This window comes from Scyliorhinus torazame, chromosome 3 (genome assembly GCF_047496885.1).
Source record: "Scyliorhinus torazame isolate Kashiwa2021f chromosome 3, sScyTor2.1, whole genome shotgun sequence".
NCBI classification, from domain to species: Eukaryota; Metazoa; Chordata; class Chondrichthyes; order Carcharhiniformes; family Scyliorhinidae; genus Scyliorhinus; species Scyliorhinus torazame.
Genome location: NC_092709.1, coordinates 20,120,729 through 20,141,921, shown reverse-complemented (window position 1 = coordinate 20,141,921; position 21,193 = coordinate 20,120,729). Strand labels below are relative to the sequence as shown.

Genomic DNA, 21,193 nt, shown 5'->3' with positions numbered 1-21,193 from the left:
TTTGTCTCTACATTTTAAAAACAATTTGCATGGCTACTGGCTCCCTCTTAACTAGTTTACCAAAGGTTACACTTTTATTAAATCGATAACCAGAACCAGAAATTGTTTATTTGGGAAACTAATCAAATCGACATGAAGCTCACAAAAGTTTATGTTCATAATCGGGCAAGTTGTATAAAACTTAACTAACCTTATTTATGAAGTGACCTATAGAACTCACAAAGTGCACCTTTCAGTTAAAATCGTATTGATGATTAAAAGAACTGATCAAATGAAACATAAAACATTGAAACAATAGGAAAGCACTTTCACATGTCCACAGAAATGAGGATTGAAAACTACCAAGGGGTGAAGGGAGAATGGAATTCTCATTCATTTTAGTTTTTGTCGCCCAATTTACATTTGTCAAAAGCCGAAGCTGAAAATTCTCACTTGTACCCATTTCTTTTCATTGGTCCAACTAACTATCCCCTCCTTCAGCCTGGAAAATATACAAAGCAGGAGCATCTTTATGAAATATAAGACTTCGACACCGCATTCTATATCCAATTTAACCATAATGGTTGTTCCTTAATTGCCATAAAACAATGTAGCAATGCATGGGGCACTAGCTTCATATATTTTCCTTCTGGTATTACAGTGCTTTTAACCAAACATTACCTCCTCTATGGGCACATGTTTCACCAGGCCGCTGACAACAGTTCTTGGATTTTCTTCTCCAACATCAATCTCTTCCACATACAATGAGTCAGCATCAGGGTGCTTTTTCGCAGTGATGATACGGCCAATACGCAGGTCTAAACGGGAAACGTCAATTGGTTTGGAATCATCTCCACCTCCTGCTGACTGTTTCTTCTCTCCTTCAAATACAGGAATCAATAATGAACAGTTCAAAAGCTCACACTTGTAGACCAGATAAAAAGGTGCATTTGTGTTCAAAGCAACTGTGTGCACCTTGTTGAGTAATGATTATAATGTGATTTCATAACTGCAGCATCCTTTGTAGCGAATCTGTAAAAGAAGACTACTATATTCTACGCAGAAATTTGTTTTGCTTGAAAATGTAGGCACTGTGACCCCCTTATTATCCGAGGACTTAACACAATTTTGCAGCTGAAATGAACAGGCCATCAAGTTCCTTAATATGTCAACTCCAGCCACTCTACATATGGAATTAAATCATTCTTCACTCTCCTCCCCCACCAACTGCAACACCTAATGCCTTGTCGGAGGAACCTGTGGAATATTTAGGACAAAACATTGCAATTTCTTTCTTGTAAGGGATTGTGCAAATGGCCAATTGTGCAAAACACTGAACTAATGCTACGCAAATATTCACCATTCTAAGGGAATGGTTAATCATTTACACGAGTCACAACAGAACAAAAGACACTTCTAGTTTTTAAATTTTAGATTGTAGGAGTGGGGAACACAAAGACAAATATTTTAAATTTTAATTGGAGCATGTTTTAAATGAAAGCCTTATAATCTTTGTTAAGCTTGTTATATTACAAGTCATCAATTGCTGTTTTTTTTTTGAAAGATGAGGGAATATAGTTAAACATTCGACTACAATACAACTTGGAAAAAGAATGAAACCACAAGAACTCTGCATGGACCTTTTCAAGATTATATGTCTTCCGAAAATATGTCCCACAGCCAACCAACTATTAGGAAGTAGATCAAGACCACACATAAATTTTAATTCAGGCTCTTAACAGATCTGGGAACTAAAATATTGCAGAATGCCATGGGAAGTAAACAAAAGTCACCAGGGTTCGGGAAATTGTACCATGGAGACCAGGTCTGGGAGTTGAATATCCATGGGTACTCAGTATTTCGGAAGGATAGACAGAAAGGAAAAGGAGATGGTGAGCTTTACTAGGAGGAATCAGTTGTCGTGAGAAATGATATAGGCACTGGAGATCAAGACGTGGAATCATTCTGGGTAGTAGAAACATGAAATAGCAGAGGAAAGATGTCCCTGATGGAAATAATCTTTAGGTCCCCAAACAGTAATTCCGAATTGGGGCACAGTATGAACCATGAAATACTGGAGGCTAGTAAGTAAGGTAGTAAGAAAGGTAGAATCATAGAATCTATGGCAGGGAGACCAGCCCCTCAGCCCAGACTGGTCCATGCCAATCAAAAAGCACACCTAAGCTAACCCCATTTGCCTGCATTTGGCCCATATCGCTCTAAACCTTTCCTATCCATGTATCTGTCCAAATGTCTTTTAAATGTTGTCAATAGTAGAATGGTACGATCATAATCATGGGTGATTTTAATATGCATATAGACTGGATTAATCAAATTGCCAAGGGTAATCTCGAGGGAGAATTCATTGAATGTATCAGGGTGCAGGCTATTCTGGATTTGATATTGTCTGATGAGGGGTGGGATTAATTAATACCTCATAGTTAAGGATCCTCTACGGAAGAGTGATCATAGCATGACAGAATTTCACATTCAGTTTGAGGGTGAGAAACTGGAGTCCCACACGAGCGTTCTGGAGTGAAACAAAGGTAATTACGTAGGGTTATGGAGAACGGGCAGGAAGGTGAGTTGAGGCCGAGATGTAATCAGCCATGAATGTATTGAATGGCGGAGCAGGCTCGAGGGCTGAATTGCCCACTCCTGCTCCTAGTTATGTTCTTATGTTACCATGGTGTGTATATTTCAATAGAAATTTAGAAACCGACATGGAATTCTAAAATTTTATGACCACCTCATTTCAATCTCATTATAACTAAAAACACACAAAGTCAATGAAAGAATAACTAACATTGAGGCAAAATACCACCAATGTTAGAAATCTGAAAAATAATCATGTCGTTGGAAATGCTCAGCAGCAAGATAGCGTCCATGGACAGAAACAGATGTTGTTGTTTCAGGTCAAGATGACCCTTCATCAGAACTAAAAATAATGGATTACTCTCGTGACTTTAAAAAACAAAATATGTTTGTCTCTGCGTCACATTTTCTGGCATCACGATAAGGCAAGTTTAAGATTTGGGTGTGAGGGAGGACTCAGAAAAATATTTTAATGTTATGTATCTCTCCTATGAAATTACAAACAGCACCATCATGGTGCTGAGACTTGTGTTTTTCAATCCAACACTGCTCCAAGTTCAGCTGTGATTTGTGGGTCTATCTTGCCACGCATGGTATCAGTAATTGATTAACTTCATATGGAGGGAAACATTCTTTGTACAAAATGCGTTAGCCAGCATTTCCAGAAGAGGTGATTGAGGTCTGAGTGTACATGTGGCTCCTCCAATCTTCGTAACATGTAGACACATTGTCAATTTCAGTAGAACATACTCCCAGTTTAACTAAAATCAACTATATACCAATTTTCTCCCTTGCTTGAGAAGCTCCCAATTATCATTATGTATTTGCATCACCAGATGAGAATTTTTCTTTCCAAGATTGAGTCCACTCAAAACAGCCTAACGCCACAACAACATTAACAATATTCCACAAAGCGCTAAGATGCTACCACTGCACGTTTTAATTGCTGCATGTTCTTAGGAAAGTGGACTTATTATGCAGAGTCGAGTGCTCTAGAATTAGTTGTCGTCTGTGTAGACATTTGTGCAGATTTTTGGACAGAATAACTGAGGAGCAGGGCATGATCAGTAAGAGTAGGTTGTGTGTTCTTCCGAAAGAAAGTTGGGAGATCAAAGTTTTTCACAAATGTCTGGGTGTGCAGTATGGAATGCATTACCTTGAGCAGCTTCCTTGAGAATAAATCATTTATATGATTGAAGCTACACACCCTGCAATTCTCTTCATGCGTGAAAATCCACGGCTTGGATTTGAGGGCATAATAGAATAAAATAGAATAGAATAGAATCCCTGCAGTGCAGAAGGAGGCTATTCAGTCCATCGAGTCTGCATCAGCCCTTGGAAAGAGCACCCCATTTAAGCCCACGGCTCCACCCTATCTCCGTAACCCCACCTAACCTTTTGGACACTAAGGGGCAATTTAGCATGGCCAATCTACCTAACCTGCACATCTTTGGACTGTGGAGGAAACCGGAGCACCCGGAGGAAGCCCACAGACACAGGGAGAAAGTGCAAACTCCATACCGAGGATGGAATTGAACCTGCGTCCCTAGAGCTGTGAGGCAGTAGTGTTAACCGCTGTGCCACCGTGCCACCCATGGATGCTGAAATGCATTGAAAAGTTGCACTGAGGTTTAGGATGGGAAGCAGTCTATTCTTAGTTTTTCAGATAAGTGCTGCTTAGACACTGGAAATATAACCATACACAGGAGTGGAATTTCATTATTGCAACTATTTCAAAGGAGTTTAGGGTGGGAAATATTCTTTTTTTTTAGTTTTTCAGGTCTTCAGTTTGCACTGCTTAGACAAGTGGAACATACCCATACACTGGACTTACTTGACAGGTGCTGAATAATTTCCATACTGTAAAAAACATTCAGAAGGGTTTCGGGAGGGAAACATTTTATTGTTCTTAGTTTTGCAGGTTTCAAGTTTGTGAACTAAAAATTTAAAGTGCCCAACTCATTTTTTTTCCCCAATTAAGGGGGAATTTAGCATGCACCTACCCTGCACATCTTCGGGTTGCGGGAGTGAGACCCATGCAGACACGGGAAGAACGTGCAAACTCCAGACAGATAAGTGACCCAGGGGCTGGGGTCGAACCCAGGTCCTTGGTGCCATGAGGCAGCAGTGCTAACCACTGCATCACCATGCCGCTCGGGGGGGGGGGGGGGGGGGGGGGGGGGGATCGTGAAGGTTTGTGGTCAACATTTATCTCTCAACCAATACAATCGAAAGCAGATGAACTGGTCACCTCTCACTTGTTATCCCGGAGGCGTAATGCACAAAATGGGTTGCGGCATTTGCCTCATTAGATAATTTAATACACAGGATAATAATTCATTATAATTCATTAAGTCAGCTGTGGCTCAGTAGGTAGCACTCTCACTTGGGAGTTTAATTCCCGCTACAGGGGCAGGATTTTCCGACCGTACCTGCCGGTAGGATCTTGTAGAAGCCAGGTATTTCGAATACAACTAGTATAGGTAAAAGATAGCTGTTTAAGTACTCATTTTAAAAATGAGAATTTCAGCACACATAAATTCAGGACTTCAATATGATACATGAAACAGCATAAAATTCAATTATAAGATTATAACAGCACAGTTGCAAGACAATTTGACACTGCTTGTGCTAATTGGCAAGGCCAAGGACTGAGTTCCATGGCAACGAGGTGGCAAGAGTCCAATGCAGTTTGTAAGAGCATTGAATCATATATATTTTACTCAATCTTTCTCGATATGAAGTCTCAATTGTTACATTAGCCAAGCCAGCTTACAACCAGTCTATTGCTGTTAAAGATTAGCAGAATATCACATTCCATAACATGTAGACATGAAACAATTAAAAAGCTGATATTGCACATTGAAGATGGACGGCTTGCCATCAAATCAAATGTGTTTGAGTCTAACCCAAACCAATTAGGATTATATTGGGGTGTGATTAGATGACTTAAGACAGATATGAAAGTGTATAACTGAAAAGTTTCCCCCCGCCATTTTAGGGTGTTGTCTTTGGTGTGTTGTCTTTCTGTTAGTTTAGTCAGTTTTGTCCTTAATAGTCTCCATTTTAGAGATGTCTTTTGGGGGTTCTGTCAGTCTACCAGTCTGTGTCAGTGATGTTAGTCCACTTTTGACTTTGAGTTTGAGTTTAGCTGAAGATTAGCTTTCTCTCTCTCTTCATGTTTCATTGCCAGACTTTGACCTTTTAAAAGTTACTTTCGAGCTGTCTGCCTAAGCAAAGAAAGATAATGTCTGTAATTCTCTGAAAGCTTCGAATTGTCTACGAATTGCCTTTTAAATGACTTTCAAATTGTAACCAAGCGACTACAAATAAAACAATTCTTTTGGCACCTGAGAAGTTTTAACTGAAATTTCTGCTGAGTCCCAGTATTCGCAAAGTGCTACTGATAACCGAATAGCAGAGATAATATAAATTCCTTCAACTTTACACAGTCGAATAATACAAGGAATCGAACAACTTGGCATAGTCCAGAAATATTACAAATCTTACAACTTGTCGTATTGCGCCAGGACTTTGATTCATCAACTAAGCTTCCCCCAAACTTGGCGTAGTTCGACAGGTTAAGATCCCATAAATTAAAGATTCTTACAGATCTCCCAGTCCTGCTGACAACGATCCCCGTGCCGTGGGTTTCCCAGCAGCAGAGGGTACAAACAACAGGAACTCCACTGACAGCGGTAGGACCGGACAATTCCCCCGCTGGCCAACGGCGGGGAACCTCCACCGCTGGAAATCCCACCCCAGGGCTCGAGTACAAAAAGCAAGATTGACTCTTCAGTGCAGTACTGATGGAGTATTGCATTGTTCGAGGTCTCTTTCCAATGAGATGTTAAACCAAGTCCCCATCTACTTTCTCCCAAGATCGCACAACACTATTTTGTAGAAGAGCAGTGCAGTTAGCAACAGGACCCTGGCCAATATGTATTTCTTATTCAAATAAAAAAAACCAGAAAAAAGGTTTTTATCACATTTCCTTTGTGATAGCTTGTTGCGTGCGTACTGGCTGCCACGTTTCTGACTTTACAACAGTGACACTTCAACAGGACCAGGTTCGCTGTGAAGTGCTTTGAGGCATTTGATGGTTCAGAGAAATGCTAAATAAATGCAAGTCTTCCTTTTTATTAGCTGTGGAGGGTTTTGGAACAAGTTCTTTCAGTTTAGAACTGTGTTTTCTGAGTAATTTCCTTGGGAATATATCCAGCTTTATTTCAGATAACATCTTAAAGAGTCACTGCAAATAATAAAAGCAAAATGCCAGAGGCTGGAAATTAACACCATTTCTCCCTCCATAATTGCTGGCTGAGCATTTTACAGCATTTTCTGTTTTTACTGTAAATAATGCGGAATATCTTTGTGAAGCGTTGCCACAGCGCTTCGTAGCTTTATAAAGAGTTAGTTGACAAATGCCGATATCTCCTCGTCTCGCCTCTTGTTCAGATATTGCAAGCGGTTACACATTTTAATTAACATCGCTTCAAAAATACCATTCTTAACGAGTAAAAATAAATCCTTTCCCAAACCTATGGGTTTAAGTGCATAGGTTAAAAGTTTAGAAGTCCCCATTGAAATCAATGATTTCAAGGGCTCGCATAACTTTTACTATTTTATAAACTTCTACATAGATTATAAACATTTAGCAATACTGTTTGAAATGGAGGTTGACCATTGTTTCCTATTCATTATTCCCCTGTACAAAAAATACATGTTTCATTTGAGTGATTTTCAAAAATATGATTTTACAATTTATGCCATGTTATGCAAATTATACGTAGCCTGATTATTGAACAGTGTTCACTATTACGATTAAATAAACTGTTCAGTCCACCAACTTTGTACCCACCCTAGAGAAAAACACAATTTGGTATCCATGTGACAAACGGTGCGAAGATATAATAAACTTGCTGTTCGACAAATGCGTTTCATCAGTCAATACCATCTTTAATCCAAATTATGAGCTATCTGGAACATCTGTATTTGACTACAGGAACATGTAAGAATACCCACAATATCCTGTTAAAATGCTGGAATTCTGGATCCACATCAGATAACTGGATCCACATAAAAATCCTCTTTCCATTCTATTAACAGCAGCTTCAGGCACACTGTTTTGGTGCCAGCTGCATTATTCTCTCCAATAAAAGTGAGGGTGGTGAAGGGTGGGGAGGACATGGTAACAAATGGCGAGATCTTAAGAAGCGTTACCATTAGAAACAACTATCTCCAAAAGGTAAATGTTTATGAACATTTTCTGTTTTCAACCAGCACTGAGATTTAACTTTTACATACACAGAAATGGTCAGCTGCACAATTCTTTTTCATTATGCTGTGACCATAATGTGAACAAAAGAATGACTTACACTTTTACCTCTAGTAAATCACTGTGAATCTCTATGCAGAGGCTCTCAAAACTTCCTCATCCAAACAAAAAATATGACAAGCAGATGCCAAGTTGAAAGGATGTGTCATTTATTCAGTCATGGGATTTGTTGTTGACAAGGCTGGCATTTGTTGCCTTTTGAAGGTGGTGTTGGGTCATCTACTGAACCACTGCTGTTCATGTGGTGAAGGCATGTCTGCAGCTGTATCAGAGAGGGAAGACCAGCAATCTGATCCAGTGACAATGAAGGAACATCGATGTACTTCCAAGTCAAAATGGCATGTGCCTCGGGAGGGGGACTTTCCCAAGTCCCTGCACAAGGTCTCACTGGTTCAAAGCATAGAAACAGTTTGCGTTATGACACATCCTAACATCCGCAAGTCCAATTTGGTTCAAATTTAAATTTTGTCATTAATAAGCACTCCTTTAGTAAAAGTCAAGTCCAATCAGCATGTATGAATGTCTGATGATACCCAGTTTCACCTTGTCACCATCTTCTCTTCACAACTGTCACTGTCTCAAATAATTGCTCATCTGTTACCCAGCTTAAGAGGAGCAAATCCAAAGGCATCCCTTTTGGCTTCTACCAGAAACTCCACACCCTAGTCACCGATTCTACAGATGTTTGCTCTTGCAAACTACTCAATGTGCTATTTGATCCTGAGTTGATGGGATAAATCCTGTATCACATCTACAAGCTCCAATGAAAGGATTTCAAAATTCACCTCCTCCCCTTCAAATATCTCCGCTGCCTTGCCCCACTAAGTTGGTAACCTTCTCCACCATTATGCCCATGCATACACACTGTACACTTGCTGCCTGCTTCTTTAACATTACTACTGGTGTTCTATGCTCACCCATTACATTTCTCTCTTCTGGAAAGCTGTGCATACCTCCCGCCACTTTGGCATTTCCCTTCTTAGTTTCAAAACCTGCTCCAAATTCTTCTCTTTGGCTACATCCTCACTTCTCCTCCTTTGTCCTGAACTTGTTCTTTGGGGCATACTGAAGATGTGTTAAAGCGCAATAATTATACAAGTTCACTCTTTAATCTTTATGAACACTTAAAGAAGTGCTTTGACATGCACTTTATTACTGTGTAAAATAATATATACCTTGCTCAGGATTAATACCTTTCTTGTCCGGCTTCTTGTCTGGTTTCTCTTTCTCTTTCTTGTTTTCACACACTTCTGGTGTTTTTCCGCTAGCAGTTGGAGTAGCCAATGCAGCTGGTGGGGACATAGATGTTACAGAACTGGATTGAACGGAAACTGCTGTCGGAAGTGGAACCCGTTTAACTGGAATTCAAACATTTCCACATTAGAGATGATACAGAAATCAACATGAAATGCACAGGTTGAGGGTCTTGCAATTCTAATTTTTCAAGGGCAGACAAGTAGCTCTAGATAACTAAAGAATCTTTAAGCAATTACCCTACTATGAAGCTCTCCCATTATAATTCTGCTCATCGGTAAACATGAAGCTAAATCGTTTTACTGGCAGGAAGTGTGGAATGGATACTTAAGCGAGAGGTGATGGTAAGGCATTACGAGTACCAAGATTTTTATTTCCCGACTGTAATAGTTGGAATAGAAAGCCGCATATCCAAAGTTGCTGATGAGATGGGTCGCATTGTAAGCAATGAAGCATACAATGACCAGGACATATTGATAGATTAAGTGAATAAGGAAAACTGTGGTAAATGGGTTTCAATATAGGTAATAGGAGGTCATCCACTTGTGACCCAAAAGGATAGGACAGGGTACTTTATAAATGCCGAAAAGTTAGAAACAGTGAAATGAAATTAAATGAAAATCGCTTATTGTCACAAGTAGGCTTCAAATGAAGTTACTGTGAAAAGCCCCTAGTTGCCCCATTCCGGCACCTGTTCGGGGAGGCTGGTACGGGAATTGAACTGTGCTGCTGGCCTCCTTGGTCTGCTTTCAAAGCCAGCGATTTAGCCCTGTACTAAACCAGCCCTTATGTGCCAAATAGTGGAGGTCCATACACACTTGGGTGTCCAGACATATAGATTATCAAAATGCCATGAAGAGGTGTGGAAAGATTAAAGGAATGCTGGTCTTTAAATATCTAGAAGTCATGGTTCAGCTGTATAAAACCCTGTTTGGACCACTCCTCAAGGATTGTGAGCAGTTATGGGCACCATACACTTGGGAGGATATGTAGGTCTTGGAAGGAGTACAGCACAGATATCCCAGAATGATTCCTGGACTCCAAAGTTTATCACAAGGAGAGATTACATAAAGTTGCTTTGCATTCCTTGGAATTTAGACGGTTAAGTGGTGATTTGATTGAAGTTTTTAAAAGATATTAAGGAAAACAGATAGGGCAAAGAGAGAAATTATTTCCACTGGTTGGGGAATCTAGGACTGATGGCTGGTCAAAGAATTAGAATCAGATCTTTAAGGAAACACCCCTACACACAAAGGATGGTGGAAGTTTGGAACTTTCCTCGGCAAACAATGCTAGGTTCAAGGGATAATTAAACATTTGAGATTTATTGACTTTTGTTTAACAAAAGAATTAAGGGATATGGGGGAAAGGTTGGGTACATGGAATCATGTTGCAGATCAGCCATGATCTCTCAGAATGGCAGAACAGGCCTGAGGTATTCAACTGCCTACTCCTGGTTTTATGTTTCTCGTTATTCTAGCTGTCCTGGCCAATATTTATCCTTCAATCAACATCTTTATAACAGATTATCTAGTCAACATCAAATTGCTGTTTGAGAGCGCTTGCTGTGTACAAATTGGCTACCTTATTTTCTACATTACAAGTGACAACACTTCAAAAATAATACTTAATTGGATGTAAATGCTTTGGTATGTCATGAAGGGATGAAGGGCACTATATAAAGTCTTCCATTTACCTCATCATTGAGATTTGTGTCAAAGGAACAAGGGGAATCTTTAGCAAATGTGCTAATGGGACACGGGTGAAGGAAGATTCAAAAATGTCATAAGGTAGATGACCAGGATAGATTGACTGCTGATGAGTAGATGGGAAGACGATTGACACTTTTCAATGTAGTATTAATAAATAGCTTCAATGCAGTAGTTATGAACAGAAATACAGTAGGGTTGGATTGTTTTAGTGTAATCAAATTTAAGGATGCATACAAATATTACGAAGACAGCAGAATGACAGGTACGATTAAATCAATATGGAATACCAGATCCAAAGGGATCAGTGAGTTATAAAATAAATCAGTTACTACGCAAACAAATAAAAGCCCTGGATAATGTATATATTATTTGTTCAAGAATCTGCAATGGCGATTGTCAGTTGGCTGCCTTATGTCAAACAAGACAAATCTGGCTAACAGCATGATTTATTGCAAGATATCCTGAAGAGGCATGATACAATTCAAAAGAGACAAATGATGAGAAACAGATGCATTGTATAAGTTATGATGGGACATAAGGAAATGGTCAGGGAGATTAACTTAATTACTGAAAAGATCAGACGATCGGAAAACTAATTAATAGGTTACCAAGGTCATCCAAGAGAACAGTTGACTCAGCATGAGTGTTGGCCAGATAATGGAAAACTGGCAAGAGAATTTTAGTTGTGACAATCTAAACAAAAGTGCATTAGAAAGATCAAAGACAATGTTGCTTTCTACTTCATTCATCATTACCCAAACATGAATGTCAACTTTGGCTCTGTCTTTGAATTAAGTTGATGGGTTCAAGAACCACTCCAGAGATTTGAGGATATAATCTAGGCGGACACTTCAGTACAGTACTGAGGATGTACACGGCTGCAGTCTTTCAAGCGCATTATTATACTGAGCCTTCATCGGTTTGCTCATGTGGACATGCATTATTTAGAGGAGCAGGAGTGCTCCCAGTGTTCTCATCAGCAACCATCCCTCGTTGAATATAAAACAAATGAACACGTCATTGTCCTCATTTCAACCTGTGGAGCCCAACTGCGCAGAATTTGGTTGTTGTATTTCCCCAAATAAAAACAATGACTACACCCTAAACAAAAACTTCATTGATAATTAAGTGTTCTGGGGCATCTTGAAGACATAAACAGCACTCTAAAAATGCAAGTTGTTTCTCTCAATTTTGGTTCTGGTAAGAGGGGAAGGAAATTCATCACCATAAAATGTGATTGCAATACTTTTCCTAACATGGTTTTCATTGCAAACTCATGAGGTCTGTTCCATTAGGGACAATGCCATATTCTGCTTTGATTTAAAACAAGTGCATTTTGACATCAGTATTGTAATTGTAGTCAAGGATCCGCAATTAAGCCAATGATTATATTAAACAAGGGATGCCCGAGGGAAAAGCAGGTATAAAATTTGGAAACTTAATTAAATGAAGAAGCTTTTCTGAATGCAGATAAAATCACCCATTATCATTGAAGCGACAATGAAAATAGGATATGGAAATTCCTTTGCTAAGTTTGATAAGGATGAAATTGCATTTTCCATTATTTCCTAAAAAGTGGATCATCTAATTAATTAGCGAAAGAATAACAGCAATAACTCTCTTCCATTTAAAGATACAATTATTCAGCTCAAACATCCAGCTCACACATCCAACATTTTGAATTTGCCACAAATTGAACGACGGCGGTCAGCTTGGATGACAGGTAAAATAATTGACGTTTTAGAGGAACAAAGTCATTCAAGCTGTCTGAGGGCAGCAAGTGTCAGTATAAAGAAAAATGTGAGGAAAGAGCAAAAGGACTGAAACTGGCTAAACAGAAAATGTCTGGATTTTAAAAATGGCCACAAAAATGAAGACAAAGGAAAAATAAAACATGGGGAGATGATTCGCAAATTAAAGATATGAGATTTGAAGAAAAAACAAATAAGTGCTTTAGTTTTGTGTTTATCACAGAACATGATACTAGGGTGCTGTGGTAAAATTGGTACAAGCTAGTTGAAATTTAGAGGTATATAACCTGCAAGAGTCGGCATTGCTTTGCAAAAGAAAACTGACCAACTCTATTGAATTTCTTTTTTTGGTGAAGCAGTTCAGCATGGGGTCAACATTATTTGGGTTTCACTCCAGCTCCAGACAAGTGGCTGGATTCTCTGTTTTTGGGACTATTTCCCCACGCCGTCGTAAAAACTGTGGACTTTCACGCCAAAAAACTGGCGCGAAAGGGCCACATATTCCTCACCCTGCAATGGGCTAGCAGGGACCCGGCGTGGATCTAGCAGCTTTTGCTGCAGATATGGGCCCCCGCACTTCCGAGCATGCGCACGGCGGCCGCCTCTGATCAGGGCAGCCATGGACTTCAGCCGGTCGGGGGCAGAGAAGACCTCCAACAATGGCCTCAGGTAATGGGATCTGTGGCGCGGTCTCTTTTCGGGGACCCGGAAAATCGGGGAACCGACGTCGGTTCAGATTCCATACGGGGAATTGGATTCTCCGCCCCGGCGCCGCCCGTGATTTTGGCATCGGGGTTTGGAGAATCCAGCCCTTGGTGTTTGGTGCAATAAAGGTTGCGAAATTTTTCAAGCAAAGATCAGGGTGGATCAAATCTGAATTGGGCAACAACAAAGAAAAATAAATATCATCAAGAACTCTGTCAGGTCCTCTTCTGGACTCCTTTGTTAAATGTATAATCTTGCAACTGGGGATATAAAATAAGAAATGGGATTGTAGGATTGTTGAGGAAAGGCCAACAATAAAAAAGAGATCAGAGGAGTCATCCTGGATAAACCTACAAAGTCAATGTATAACTGCTGGAAAGAAAGCACCCGCGATGCAAGATTGTATAAAAAGATTAACAGAGCAGAGATCAAAGGACATTATTCCACTGTTGTAAAAATATTCTGGTACCCTCATTATAGGCAGATGTGCTGAGCTGAAAAATATGCAAAGAACGATTAGAGGATAAAGGAGAAATCACTGACCTGGGACTTTTCTCAAACAAAGGAAAATTGAGAATATTTGGATTAAAGAGGTTCAAGTACAAAAAAGGGTGACAAGTAAAAGGCAAAGAAAGATAATTTCAGGCTGGAAGTAACAATGCATTACTTTTTATGCTTGGGGAGTTGGTTTCTGGAATAGTTTACCTTTGATTGCTCAGATGTGAAATTCCTAAGTATCTTAAACACAACATACCATTAGATACAGCAGGGAGATTGGATGGCCTGTCGACTTTTGAGAGGTAGGATTTTCTACACTATTTGAATCTGCATGGCACATTTTACCATTTCCTTTGCTGAGGCCACTGACAAAAGTGGGTATGCTTCTACACAACAAATATAGGCCAGCAACATGTCTTTGTGGCCAATCCTCATGATAGTTTAGTTGCAAAGAATTAATAGACTGTGCAACAATGACGGTTAATCAAAGTCAATCCTGTTTCTGTCCTCACCATTCATTTACTTTAGAAGTGAAATTGTTGGACAGCAATCAGGATTGGGAGGCCAGGATACTGTCTCCCACTCATGTTACCCTATCATTGCTTTGATTCAAAAATAAATAATCAGCTGAACCAATTGTGGACTGGGCCTGGTACTTTGCTGATGTCCAAGCCTCAACTGTGCATCAGTGTTTTTAAGGGATTAAGGAATCTGAACTGTCCTTTTCAGAAGTTATTTGTGGAAATAAAATTTAAGATTTTACTGTTGGTCTACAAAGCCATTCCTTCATTTATCTGCGATGCTAAAATATTTTGGCTAATCCATGTAATTTACAAAAATTTTAAAATAAAATCACCTTATATTTACTGGGGGTATCTCATTTCATTATACTGCAGGTTGCATCAAATACTTGTAAAGTACTGCAATTTAATTATGGGTGGCACAGTGGTTAGGGTGGTGAGAACTGCTGTCTTACAACGCAAAGGACCCGGGTTCGATTCCGACCTCGGGCAAATGGGTGTAGTTTGCACATTCTCCCTGTGGGTTTCCTCCGGGTGCTGCAGTTTCCTCCCACAGTCCAAAAATGTGCAGGTTAGGTGGATTGGCTATGATAAATTGTCCCTTAGTGTCCAAAGGTTAGGTCTGGTGGGGTTACAGGGATTGGATCCAGATAGGAGGGTCGATGCCGACTCGATGGGCCGAATGGCCTCCTGGCACTGTAGGAATTCTGTGATCTTATGAATACATTCGCAAAACATTTGTGAAATACTGTTTTTGCATTAGAAACATGAGCATGGAGTTATATGGAAGATTTAAATTTACAGCACTTCTGTTATGATTTATCTTAGACTTAAAATGGCAAAGCTAAGTTACTGTGACAAAAAGATGACACAAGTGATAAAAGACACAAAAGTAATGAAGGATAAGGCATCTAAATCAGGTTTCGGATTCTCCCAAAATAACATTGTGTAATATTTATTTTCTGACCTCAACACTGAGTGAGGGCTAAAGTCAACATAGTTTCACTGTAATCAGGATCCTTATTAACTAGTAATAGACCAGTTTAAAACCGGTGGGTCTCAGAGAAACGGAAGAATCTGATTATTTCATTCCTTTGCAAACCAACGGCCCTGAAAATGAGAAATGCTAGTTGCATAGTAACACCTGTAAATGGACAGGACACGAGCTGAAAGGTCACAATCAAATGTTAGTAACGTTTCTCTCTCCATAGATGCTGCCAGAGCTGCTGAGCATTCCCAGCATTTCCGGTTTATATTATAAAAGGTAAGCTTCAACATTGAGCTCATCCCATTCTGCAAGGCTGCAGTTTCTCCCATCATCCTACCTCGCATAACAGTGCAATCACCTGGGAAAGGCAAAACGCACAGGCCAAAGTAGAAAAAAAGCTTGGGGAAATTTCTCTCCAACATCCTCAACAGCAAGCAAGCAAGCTCCAGGACATACAAGCAAACCACTGTGGATGCTGAAAATCTGAGACAAACATGGAAAATGCTGGAAAAACTCAGAAAAAGCCAACAGCATCTATGGAGAGAGGAAAACAGAGGGCGCAATTTACTGGTCGCATCTCACAATCTGCCACGTTAAGAGCTCTCTAGCAGTTATTTCAAGCATTGGGAGACCATGGTGCATTTACAAACATAATACAAACATGGCATATTATTAACAGACTCACAGTTAATTAAAGTAGACCTGTGTCAATATTTTATAATTCAAATGTTTTATACACAGGCTTTTAATCATAATTTTCTTCGTGGTACAAAGGCCTACCTCCATTTCGAATCTCGGCTTCAATGAGATTTTGTTTTAGATCCTCAATTTCCTTCTTCAACTTGGCATTTTCAACCCGAAGTCTCTTTTCTTCTCTTTGGGAAGCCTGCAGGACTTAATTCCCAAAAGATAAAATGCTTAAATGGTAAATGCTCAGTACATACAAACCAGAAAGGCACAATGTAGCCTTTCTGACCAAGTTTCAATCTGGAAACAAATCAACAGAAAATTCACACACTAATTAGGCCAGTTCTAAACGCAAAATGTATTGACTAGCATATGGTGATTTAATGCAAAGATTTCTAAGTGTCATTTGTGGTGGGTTTTGCTGGGAGAGTTCCCCACCGCTATCTAACGACATTTAGTCATTTTTTTTGAGCCCTGGGAGTTTCTCACCGTTCAGCCCACACTTTGAATTTTTCCACCACTAGGGACTGAATACCGAGATCGGGCCGCCATTTGGAAAGGGTGCCCCAGTCTCTACGTGAACTTGTGGGTCCAACCCCCACCTATGGCAATGCCATCTCCCACACGCATGGGCATTACCCCACAACCATCCAAAGTGAGGACACCCCATTATGGAGTTCCTGGACCTCCCCCTCCCCCACACATCCCCTTCCAGGACCTCCAACTTCTGAGAGCCCCTTCTTATCTGCTCTGCATCCTCCCTCTATATCCCCTCCCCTTTCATGGGCATGGCCCCCATAGGGCACTGACCTTTGGCACTGCCATATTGGCAGTGCTCTTGCTGGCTTGGCAGTGCCATCCAGGCACCTTGGGGGCCACCATGCAATATCCCTGGCCACATAGGGGTCTCCAATGGCCCGATGACCCTCTGGATGCTGTTCTACGTTTGTGTGGGCCAGTACTGAATGGCGCCCAGCTGCGGCCTCCCTGGGGAGGCCGGTAGATCCCGGAAGGCCAGTAGATACAGGGTAAGCAGGTTTAAGACCTACTTACACGGGTGCAGTATGGTCGCACCCATTGTGGGTGGGTTCCTGATCCCACGAGGTGTTGTGGCTGTCAGGAAGCCCGCAAGAGGCTTCACCCAAGATCTACCGGCCGCATCACGCTCCCATTGGGGCACAACGTGGTCGATAGATCGCGTCCTGGATCTGTAACAAATCTTTTGCCCATTTGGAAACGGATGGGTGTTATGAAACTAATTTCACATACTTAACAGGTGACACAACAGAGAAAATGCCAACTTTGAATTTGTGCTGGATATGCATCCAGGCTTCCAAGGTGAAAATCATTGTCTGATATGCTGCGCCATTCAGCTCATCCTCTTATTGGGCAGAACATTACAGTATTAAATAAACTCCTATTTATTATTTCACAGTTCAGTTAGGCCTCCTATAGGCACATTTTCCATTACAACATCAAACATTTTAGTAAACACTGCGCCAACTTGCTAGAACTGATTGAAAAGCTGAAGCACACTCATCAATTTGGTCAATTTGATAGTTCTACTGTCCATTCGTTACTGAACAAATTACATCAGAACATGATTCTGTAATGTTAATCTATATGCTGCACAACATACTTCTGACTGATGTTATGGGAGTGTCTCTTTACATAAGAACATAAGAACTAGGAGCAGGAGTAGACCATCTGGCCCCTCAAGCCTGCTCCGCCATTCAATGAGATCATGGCTGATCTTTTGTGGACTCAGCTCCACTTTCCGGCCCGAACACCATAACCCTTAATCCCTTTATTCTTTGAAAAACTATCTATCTTTATCTTAAAAACATTTAATGAAGGAGCCTCAACTGCTTTACTGGGCAAGGAATTCCATAGATTCACAACCCTTTGGGTGAAGAAGTTCCTCCTAAACTCAGTCCTAAATCTACTTCCCCTTATGTTGATGCTATGCCCCCCAGTTCTGCTTTCACCCGCCAGTGGAAACAACCTGCCCGCATCTATCCTATCTATTCCCTTCATAATTTTATATGTTTCTATAAAATCCCCCCTCATCCTTCTAAATTCCAACGAGTACAGTCACAGTCTACTCAACCTCTCCTCATAATCCAACCCCTTCAGCTCTGGGATTAACCTAGTGAATCTCCTCTGCACACCCTCCAGTGCCAGTACGTCCTTTCTCAGGTAAGGAGACCAAAACTGAACACAATACTCCAGGTGTGGCCTCACTAACACCGTATACAATTGCAGCATAACCTCCCTAGTCTTAAACTCCATCCCGCTAGCAATGAAGGGCAAAATTCCATTTGCCTTCTTAATCACCTGTTGCACCTGTAAACCAACTTTTTGCGACTCATGCACTAGCACACCCAGATCTCTCTGCACAGCAGCATGTTTTAATATTTTATCATTTAAATAATAATCCCTTTTGCTGTTATTCCTACCAAAATGGAAAGGTTTTTGTCTATCACCTGGCTTCAGTGATGTCATTTTATGGGTGGAGCTAAGCTGTGGCTGTGAGGTTTTTTAGTTTCAGTTTCAGTTTGACTGCTATGGACCCAGATGGAGAAAGAAGTATTTTTTTCCATGTCTTTCTATGTTTTCATTTTAAAGACTTGTTCCAGTAAAAAAAAAAATTGATTATCGCTACCTGCTTTGATAACACTGGGTTGATTTAGATTTTCTGACTTTTGGTTGCCAGTGTGATATTATGATAACCGTGGCTGGATTAGAGATGCACGAAAATTGGGAGTGCAAATCCATTACTTTTGTAGCAAATGTAAATGAGTTGCCAAGTTCTAGAGTGGTGCCTGTACCAAGCAAGGAAATAGCAATTATTTCTGAGAATGTTGCTATTGCTTCACTGAAGGGTGAGAGCATTGCCAGAGCTTTTCAACCAATTGCTGATTGCAATTTTTGTCTTAAATGCTCTCCCATGCAAGAACATTTCCTCTGCTCCAGAACAAAGACAGTAAAGCTCCCTGGTGGAACAGAATGCCAAGGCTCTCTATACATCTATGTTTGGCCTTTACTTTTGACAAATTATAGACTTGCTCACGTAAGGCACGGTTTTTGTTTTTCTTGCTTCTCAAGAAAGACAGTAGCCACTTGTCTTGTTGACCATAAACACGTCTGTAATAGAAACATAGGTATTAGGAGCAGATGTAGGCAATTCAACCACTCGAGCCTGCTCCACGATTCAATCAGATCATGGCTGATCTCTTCCTGGTCTCAAATCAACTTCCCTACCTGTTCCCATATCCATTTAACTCGTTTTTTTAAAAATCAGAAATATATCTATCTCCTTCTTGAAATTTTTAATGACTCTGATTCCATCGCACTGTGGAGCAGCAGGTTCCAAAAATCCACCACCCTCTGCGAGAAGTAGTTCCTCCTCATCTCAATTTTAAATTTACCGCTTCGCAACTTATATCCGTGACCTCTCATTCTAGATTGCCCCATAAGGGGGAAAATTTGGTCTATGTTTACTGTATCAATCTCTTTCAGTATTTTATATACCTCGATCAGATCCCCTCTCATCATTCTGAACACCAGCGAGTATAAGCCCAAACTGTTTAATCAACCGTCAACCCTTTCATCCTCGGAATCAATCTGGTGAAACTCCTCTGAACTTCCTCCAGTGCCATCACATCCATGCTCAAATAAGGAGACCAAAACTGTACACAATACTCCAGATGTAGTCTCACCAACACCCTATATAATTGCAACAACACCTCTCTGCTTTTATATTCCAGTCCTTTTGCAATAATGCTAATATTCCATTTGCCTTTCTAATTACAGGCTGTACCTGCATACCGACTTTCTGTGATTCATGATCAAAGACATCCAGATCGCTCTGCCCAAAAGCATTTTGAATCTGCTTTCCATTTAGATAATAATTTGCCTTTCTATTTTTTGGCCAGAATGGATAATCTCTTTTATCTACATTAAACTCCATTTGCCAAATTTTGGCCCAATCTCTTAGCCTATCTATATCTGTCTGTAAAATTTTTATCTCCTCTTCACTGCTTGCTTTTCCGCCTATTTTAGTATCATCCGCAAATTTTGCTACGTTACACTCTGTCCCTGCTTGTAGATCATTTCTATCGATTATAAACAGTTGAGGTCCGAGGATTAACCATTGCGGCACCCTGCTAGTTACAGTTTGCCAGCCAGAGAAGGACCCATTTACCCCGACCCTCTGCTTTCTGACAGTTAGCCAATCCTCAATCCAATCTAGTACTCTATTCCCAATCCCCTGCGATCTCACCTTCTGGATCAGTCTTTTAAGCGGCACCTTGTCAAACGTTTTCTGAATGTCTAGATATACAACATCCACAGGGCTGGTTTAGCACAGGGCTAAATCACTGGCTTTGAAAGCAGACCAAGGTAGGTAAGCAGCACGGTTCAATTCCCGTACCAGTCTCCCCGAACAGGTGCCGGAAGGTGGCGACTAGGGGCTTTTCACAGTAACTTCATTTGAAGCCTACTTGTGACAATAAGCGATTTTCATTTCATTTTTCATTTCCCCATTATCCACCCTGCTGGTTATGTCCGCAAAGAACTCGAGCAAGTTTGTCAAGCATACTTACCCAATACAATTAATGTATGAAATTAATAGCTGTGCACTTGACTGTGTAATTAAACTTATAAATGCACAAGCTTGATGAACCATTATTTAACAGATTTTTGTGATTAAACAAAACACGCTGGTTTGAAATAATGTGATTGGAAATCAAATTGATTAGCTAAATCCAAGTGTTCAATAGGTAACAAGATGTCACCGTTTCGTGGATTATAGCACAGCATGTGATCACTAGTTTTGAAAAAATAATTGTATTTAAATCAACCACTTTACCATTTTCAGAATCCCATCAGATGGATTAAATTCCCGTACCAGCCTCCCCAAACAGGCGCCGGAATGTGGCGACTAGGGGCTTTTCACAGTAACTTCATTTGAAGCCTACTTGTGACAATAAGCGATTTTCATTTCATTTCATTTTCATTCAAATGCATTATTTGCTGATTCTGCTCAAAGAAATTGGACAACATATTTGAAATGCATGTTGTTGAGATGTTCACACCAGAAGGAAACGGAAAAACAGTAGTCTCTGCTCACTGAACACAATTCACTCAGTCTCGGTTATTTA

General features: G+C 40.4%; 1 protein-coding gene across 3 annotated transcripts in view; it reads right to left on the bottom strand.

Annotated features, from left to right (window-relative positions):
- aimp1a (aminoacyl tRNA synthetase complex interacting multifunctional protein 1a) overlaps positions 1 to 21,193 on the bottom strand; it is a 75,781-nt gene that overhangs the window by 10,471 nt on the left and 44,117 nt on the right. For 2 of the 3 annotated variants that reach the window (XM_072495374.1, XM_072495373.1), the window contains exons 3-5: positions 16,122 to 16,235; positions 9,088 to 9,270; positions 661 to 860 (exon numbers count right to left, since the gene is read on the bottom strand). In XM_072495374.1, coding sequence (XP_072351475.1) covers positions 661 to 860; positions 9,088 to 9,270; positions 16,122 to 16,235 — 497 coding nt within the window. The remainder of the gene's footprint in view (positions 1 to 660; positions 861 to 9,087; positions 9,271 to 16,121; positions 16,236 to 21,193) is intronic. The other variant, XM_072495372.1, reaches the window with a different exon arrangement.